Source organism: Echinops telfairi, unplaced genomic scaffold, assembly GCF_000313985.2.
Source record: "Echinops telfairi isolate 266 unplaced genomic scaffold, ASM31398v2 ScPeMD7_25;HRSCAF=90, whole genome shotgun sequence".
NCBI lineage: Eukaryota > Metazoa > Chordata > Mammalia > Afrosoricida > Tenrecidae > Echinops > Echinops telfairi.
In genome coordinates, this window is record NW_022103922.1 from 4792094 (window position 1) to 4799085 (window position 6992).

A 6992-nucleotide genomic window follows, 5' to 3' on the forward strand; every position below is an offset into this window, starting at 1 on the left:
AAAGACACTCACTGCAGTGAATTTGGTTTTGCTTGTTGGTTGGTTTACACTGTTAGGAGAGGTCAGTAGTTTGAATCCCCCTGAGGGGGTTCTCTGCAGGAGAAAGTTGGGGCAGTGGGTTTCTGTATAGGTGACAATCTTGGAGACCCCCGGGTCAGTCCTCCTCTGTCCCATCGCATACCTGAGAGTCGCGTACCTGAGAGTCGGGGATCGCTCCGGGGCACACAGCCACAACAATAGCAATGTAATCATATGCACAACTAAAAGTGTGCTTTACAGAGCAGCCCTGTGACTCTTGCTACTCATGGTTTTCACCCTGAGGTGGCCTGCAGGAGCGTAGTAACTCCTCCGAGATGGGCAGGGGCTCTGCAGCCCAGCATTGGCCATCTGGCCGTGGGAAAACAGGCTGCCCGTATTGGGCATGAACAGGAGCTTGCGGTTTAATGAACAGGGAAGACCCTGGGTCATGAGCATTAGAAATAACGTAGCTACAGTCATTTATTTTTCTTGTTCACCGGCTGCCATCTGTCTAATCCTTGTTGGGCAAGCTCTTTGGACAGTCAAACAGTAGGCAGGGATTCCTCACAGCCTGCAGGGTGCAGGGCTGCCCCTGGCTGTTGATGGCTGAGCTTGAGGGATAAACCCTCAACGGGGTTAGGCAGAGGGCAAGCTCAGACCAAACCCACGTCCCAGAAGTCAATTCCAACTCACGGAGACCCGTCAGACAGACAGAACTGCCCCGTGGGTTTCCAAGGCTGCAGACCCTGACAAGAGCCAAGGCCTCATCGTTCCCCTGGGGCGACACTGGTGGCTTCAAACCCCTGATCTTGTGGTTAGAAGCCAAGTGCTTAAGCACAGTGTCACCAGCGCTTCTCAAGCAGGGGCGGCGCATTAAAAACCCACAGGGGGACCAGCAGCGAGGCTTTTAACGGCCCATGTTGTGCACACCTGCTCGGCTGGGGCCTCACAGATTCGGGAGTCCGCCGGAGGGCAGCCCTGTGAAGCAGCATCCCATCAAGTCACATCCCAGCAGGACCCTGGCCAAGAGGCCACCCGGTTCCAGATGGGGACCATGCCCCCTTATCTCCCACCTGGTCTCTGCAGAGCGGGATCCTTCCCATAAGCCCCTCAGAGGTGCTCTTTGTCGTGGGGTGGGTAGTCCACTGCTTGTTCTGTTTTCAGCACTGCAGCCCCCGGCCGAGGTCATAAAGGGCTGGTGTTCACCCTGGAGTCCCCTGCCCCTGCCCTCAGCTCATTGCAGACGTTTGTAACTCACCCTCCAAGGCTCTACTCACGTGTCACCCCCTGTTGGTGCCAAAGAAACCCTGGGTGGACGTCCCACCGAGCAGTGGTACAGGGACGCACAGCTGAGCGGCTCTAAGGAAGGGACACTTGGCCCATCTCGGTGCTGCAGGCCAGGAGCCTGTCAGCGGGGCCTGGACAGGCCCACTCCTTCCTGGCTGATGAGCGTTGCTGTCTCCGGCCTCTGCCCTGACTGGTAGCGGCACACAGGTCCTTGTCAACAGCCCTGGGCATTTGCCGGTTCCACGGTGTGCTTGGCTTTCAGAGGGACCTCACACAGCATCTGTCGTCCCATGTGTCTGCTTGTATGTGATGAGGAGTAGGACCCACCCTGCACAGGTGTGACCAAAACCTATTGGTTGGTTCCAGTGCCTTGCATTCCATTGTGGAAGGCGATGACGTTACGCTGCACTGTGTTGTACTGGGTTATTTTATACTGCATTGCATTACATTGCATTGTGGAAGATAATTATATTATATTGAGCTACATTACATGATGAGAGGTGATTATGTTATACTGCAATGCATTAGGTTACATTACATTATATTACACTACATTCTATTGCATTACACTAGGTTACATTACAGTGTGCATTACATTGTATCGCATTGTGACAGATAATTACATTATGTTACATTCCTTTACGGAAGATGATTACATTATATGACTGTATGTTACTTTGCATTACATTACATCACACTACATTATACTGCGTTACATTACGCTATGCATAGTGCTCTGCGTTATGTGTCCTCATGGCCTTGGGGGCAGCCACAAGAAAGAGGCCACCCAATGGAGTTATAGCTCTCTCTTTCTCCCCGCCACCAAGTCAATACTGACTCAGCCTGGCAGCATAATGGATTATGGTTGGGGCTGCTAACCGCAAGTTCAGCAGTTCAAACCAACCAGTCATTCTGCAGGCAAAAGAGGCGGCTGTCTGCTCCCGTAAAGGCTGACAGCCTCGGAAACCCCCGGGGGCAGTTCCACCCTGCCCTCTCGGCTTTCCATGAGGTGTCTGAGCGGGTCTAGCTCAACCTTTTGGGGGACATTGCACCCTGAAGTCCCATCAAGCCCCTAGGTTCTTCGGCTCATGGCTTGCTTGGGCCCTCTGGGCCCCATCTGGGGGATTCTGCTGTCCCCACAAGGGTCTAGAACCTGCAGGGCACACTGAGACCCACCCTCTTCCTCTAGGTTTACTGCGTCCCCCTCGGGGTCTTGTGCAGCCTGGAGCTGCTTGCTGTACTAGGCTGGGGTTGGACACACAGAACTGCCAAAGGCCTTCCTGCTGCACATTTTGTCCACGTGCCGGACCAGCACCTAGCAAGTGATAACCCGTGTAACTTGGGCTTCAGCAAACCAGGTGCCAGGCCCCGGCTCTGGCTCGTAGCGGCCCGCACACGTGTCAGAGAGGACCTGTACTCCCTGGCATGTCCAATGACCCATTTTTCACAAGTGGATCACCAGGCCTTTTCCCACGTAGCATCTGGGTGGACTGGATCCATCCTCCTTTTGGGTAGCACCCAGAGATGCCCCAAACTTCATCAGTAAATCCACCTCGGAGGGTGTTTAGGGCCTCTCTGGCCCACTTCCTCTGCCCCACCCCCACCCACTGGCTTGGACCCTCCTGGGAGCCCTTAGCTCTGTCCCTCTCCTTCCTTCCGGCTCTCTCCCTTGTCTCCTGGTCACACAACGCCTTCTCTACACCACTGGCCCAGACGTGGCGCTCAACCCATGGCATTCAGAGATTTTTCTGAGAATGCCTCCTCCGCCCCCTCGCCTCCACCCTGGCTGATCTGCAAAACCTAGTGGAGGCCTTTGTCTGACAAAACTTCTCTCTCTCTCTCTCTCTCTCTCTCTCTCTCTCTCTCTCTCTCTCTCTCTCTCGTGCCATCAAGTCAATTCCGACTCAGAGCAGCCCTGCAGACAGAGTAGAACTGCCCCCCTACCCCACCCGGGGTGTCCCACGGCCGTAAATCTTTACAGGAGCAGGCGGCCTCGTCTTTCTGCAAAGGGGCCGCAGCTGGCTTCAAGACACTGACCTCCTGGTGAGCAGCCAGGACAGGCACCTCCGTTGGTCTTTTTTGCCTTTGCCTGCCAACTTGAAGTATCCTTGTCCTGCTCCCTGGGTGGGGCAAAAGGCCAGTGTGTTCAGCTGCTATGACCGGAGCTCCGGGGATTTGAGTCTTCCCCGAGGTCCCTCGGGAAAAAGGATCTAGCCTTCTGCTTAAGAAAGTTCAGCCACCAGAAACAGCAGCTGCTGGGTGAAGGCAGTGTTACTCCCCGCACAGGGGCGACAGAGAGAGACAGAGAGACAGAGAGAGAGAGAGAGAGGCGGATGTTGATGTTGAAGGATATCGTCCCTGCGACTGCCCCTTGCTTGCCTAGTGCCCCAGAGGCAATGCTGGTGCTAGCACCGTGCGTCCAGAGAGGAACCCGAAAGGTTGGCCGTTTGGTCCTAACCAGCAGTGCTGCAGAAGAAAAGCCAGGAGAGCTGCTTCCAGCCAAGGAAACCCCACAGAGCAGCTACCCTCTGTTCCGCACGGGGCCACCATGCGCCACCACGCATCACCGCCGACTCCGTGGAAGCAGGGTTTTATGCGCACACCTGTGTGCGCGTGCGTGCACCCACAAAATCTAGCTCCCCAGCCTGGCAGAGATGTCAGGTGAGCCCGAGCCAGGAGTTCCGCTTTCACTCAGGCCCCAGTGGGTCCAGGGTGGTTCTGAATCAGAAGCGACAGCTACAGCAGTCACAGCCACGTCCCCAGGGCACCACCCCTCACTGGGACGGTGCTTGGGGACTTAAGAGTCACATCAGGCCTGGGTGCATGTGGGGAAGAAGATGGCCGAGTGCCCCCTCTCCTAACCCCTCCCGGCCTCACTGAGGAACTAGCCTCAGGACACCAGCAGGGGACCTGGCTGAGCAGGAGAGGCTCGGAGGCCTGTCTGCCGGAGAGTGGGAGCCCTGGTGGGCTGATCCACACAAGGTCAGCAGGGTGAAGCCAGCAAGCACGCCACGGGAGAAAAGAGGAGCGTTTTGCTCCCGTAAAGAGTCCCCCACTAGACTGAGAGTCAGAACCCACTGGATGGTGTGTGAGTGCCGAAATACACAAGGCCAAGGGACCAAGAACATCCTCGCGGCCCATGCAGGGGCACCTGTGGTCCAGGAGAAGGCCCCCTCCGTTCTAGCCTGAAATCAGACCAGTTCCCTCCTGGTGATACTGTAAAATGTGCTTTTCTCCTTAAATAACTTTTCTTGTGCTGGCAAGACCCCCTTCTTTGGGGGGACCCTGCCTGCCCTCTCTGAGAGTCCGAACGGACTCAAAGGCTGTGAGTTGGGGTTGGCCTTTTCAAGCCCCGCTTGCTTTGGGGTGCCCACCGCTCACACTCTCTCTCGTCTTTGCCCTTGCCTCAAGTCTACTGATGACCCCCGCCCACCCCATCCCAGCTCCTCCTATTTTTCTTTACCATTTCCCCCTTTTCCCCAAATGGTGCACCTTCGTTTTTTAAAATCTGGGCCTCCGAGGTAAAGGGGCGGAATTCCTTCTGCAGCTGCACTTCCGTTTTTATACACAAGGGAGAGCTAAGGCCCCAGGATAGAGCTTCGGGTTTTGCCAAATTGCAGGCAGTCCCCTGGAAGGAAGCTTCTCCTATTAATTGACTAATTGGCAATGGGAGGAGCCCTGAGTTGGCCGGAGGAAGCTTTCACAAGAGTTGACAGGTATGGGCAACTTTGGTTTCTTCTCGGATCTACCGACCTGATCTGCTTCTGTTCTTAAATCCTCCAACTGGGCGGCTCTGGTGGCATCTGGGTGTCGGGTGGTCTGTCCCTCTCTGGTTAGAATGCCATCGAGTAAGCTGGGAGACCTCAGCAGGCCAAGGAAAGCGGACAGCAAACAAGAAGGGCGCGTCTGAGTTGAGATTTAGGGCCGAGATGCCTTGAGACACCTGGCACTTTGGGGCTCAACCATTTACCCTGTGGATTTCCACACCCCACTCTCAAACAGAACCCAATATGCTGAAAGCCCTGGAGAAAGCACGAGCTCTGATGAGCCCCCAGTCTCTCCATGTTTGGGGGGGAGAGGATCCTTTTTGTCTGCTGACGGCCATGTGGCCCAGCACTCCCGGGCCATGCGAAATGGCCACCTTAAAGATTAGCCTGCTCTAGTTGGTCACACATTGAAATGACTCACCTCCAATATGATGGCAGGGGCCTTGGTGGCATAGTGGTTATTTGTTGGACCGCTAACTGCCCAAGGTCAGCAGTTTGAAACCACCAGGCGCTCTGAGAGAGAAAGACAGGGTTTTCCCACTACTGGTTAAGAGGTCTCAGAAACTCCACCGGCAGGTCCCCCCTCAGTCAGCCTCGGCTCCGTGGCAGCGAGTTGAATGTGAGGCCAGCGCTGGCTTCTCTTTGGGGAGGTGTGGGATGCTGCCAGTCCTGAGGACTTCCTGGGCCCGTGTGCCTGACGCTCCCCCTCTGCGCTCTCAGAAACAAACGCACCGTCATGTAGGAGATCCAGACTCACAGTGACCCTACGGGACGGGGGACCTGCCCCTGTGGGCTTCCAGGCTGTAACTCTTGACGGGCATAGAAAGGCCCATCTTTCCCCCGAGGAGGGACTGGTAGTTTCAAACTGGGGACCTTGGGGTTAGCAGCCCAACACATAGCCACTGCGCCAACAGGGCCCCTCCTTGGTGCAATCTGCCCCGGCCGAGGCTCATGCGGGTGCAGGCACCTGCCTGTTGCTATCCTGTCTCAAGCGTGGTTTGCCTTGCACGGTTTATGTCGGGTCGGGTCGTGGGGTACATGTATGGATCAGGCTACCTGAAGGTGCCCCCTCCTTTGTCCACAAGGAGCCTGTGGTATGACCATTGCTAGCTGGAGGGCCCGAGGAGCTGGTGCCCCACTGCTCAGGGGCCGGTAGTGGCTGTCTGAGCCGGGTAGGATGGTAACTGACAGCAGCACCCCTGGTAAAGTGAGAACCACATCGATGTTTAGGGGAGCAGGAGAAAGACCCCTCTAGTCATCTGCCATCCAGTTGACGCCACCACGTGGCGGGCCCATGCTCAACAGAAAACAGCAGGGCCTGGTCCTGCATCCTCCTCCCCACCCCTCCACTGCTCCAGTCCACGGCGGCAGCTCTGTGTGTTCTGAGCGCCTGCCGTCCTTTGGGGCTCCCGTCCAGCACTCTTCCAGGCAGACAGTCAGTTGCCCATTGTGATCCACGGGGTTCTCGTGGGCCAGTTTGGGGAAGCCGATCACCGGGTCTTTCTTCCAAGTCCCTCGCAGTCTGGAAGCTCTACTGAAACCCACGCTGCATTCTGGAAAGCCAGTGGCTTAGCTTCCAGCATCCCGGCAAGACACAAGCCACCACGATAGGACAGACAGGCGCTGGTGGCTCGTGGGGTCGGGGATAAAGGGTTTGCTGGCTGAGGACGCTGTGGAACATGGGTCTGTGGACACTGACATCACGTGTGCTTCACTCCAGTCCTCTAGGAGCCGTCCACTCCTACAGGAAGAGCCTGGCGGAGGGGGTCGTGTCTGGGGCCAGCAGGCAGGGGCCTCAAGCACAGCGTCCAGCCAGGAACAGACTCCGGCAGACCTCTCCCCCTCCTGGGCTCAGGTACACAGTCTCTGGTCAGTCAGGGCACTCACCACCCCAGAGAAGGGCAACCGCCTCCCACATCC

General features: G+C 56.5%; 1 protein-coding gene across 2 annotated transcripts in view; it reads left to right on the forward strand.

Moving 5' to 3' along the window:
• The window catches only part of SMARCA2 (SWI/SNF related, matrix associated, actin dependent regulator of chromatin, subfamily a, member 2), a 147792-nt gene that overhangs the window by 96807 nt on the left and 43993 nt on the right, over nt 1-6992 (forward strand). The window contains exon 13 of one of the 2 annotated variants that reach the window (XM_045289275.1): nt 6793-6927. The exons of the other annotated variant lie outside the window; for it this stretch is intronic. Within the exon in view, the coding sequence (XP_045145210.1) occupies nt 6793-6927 (135 nt within the window). The remainder of the gene's footprint in view (nt 1-6792; nt 6928-6992) is intronic. 2 annotated transcript variants of the gene reach the window in all.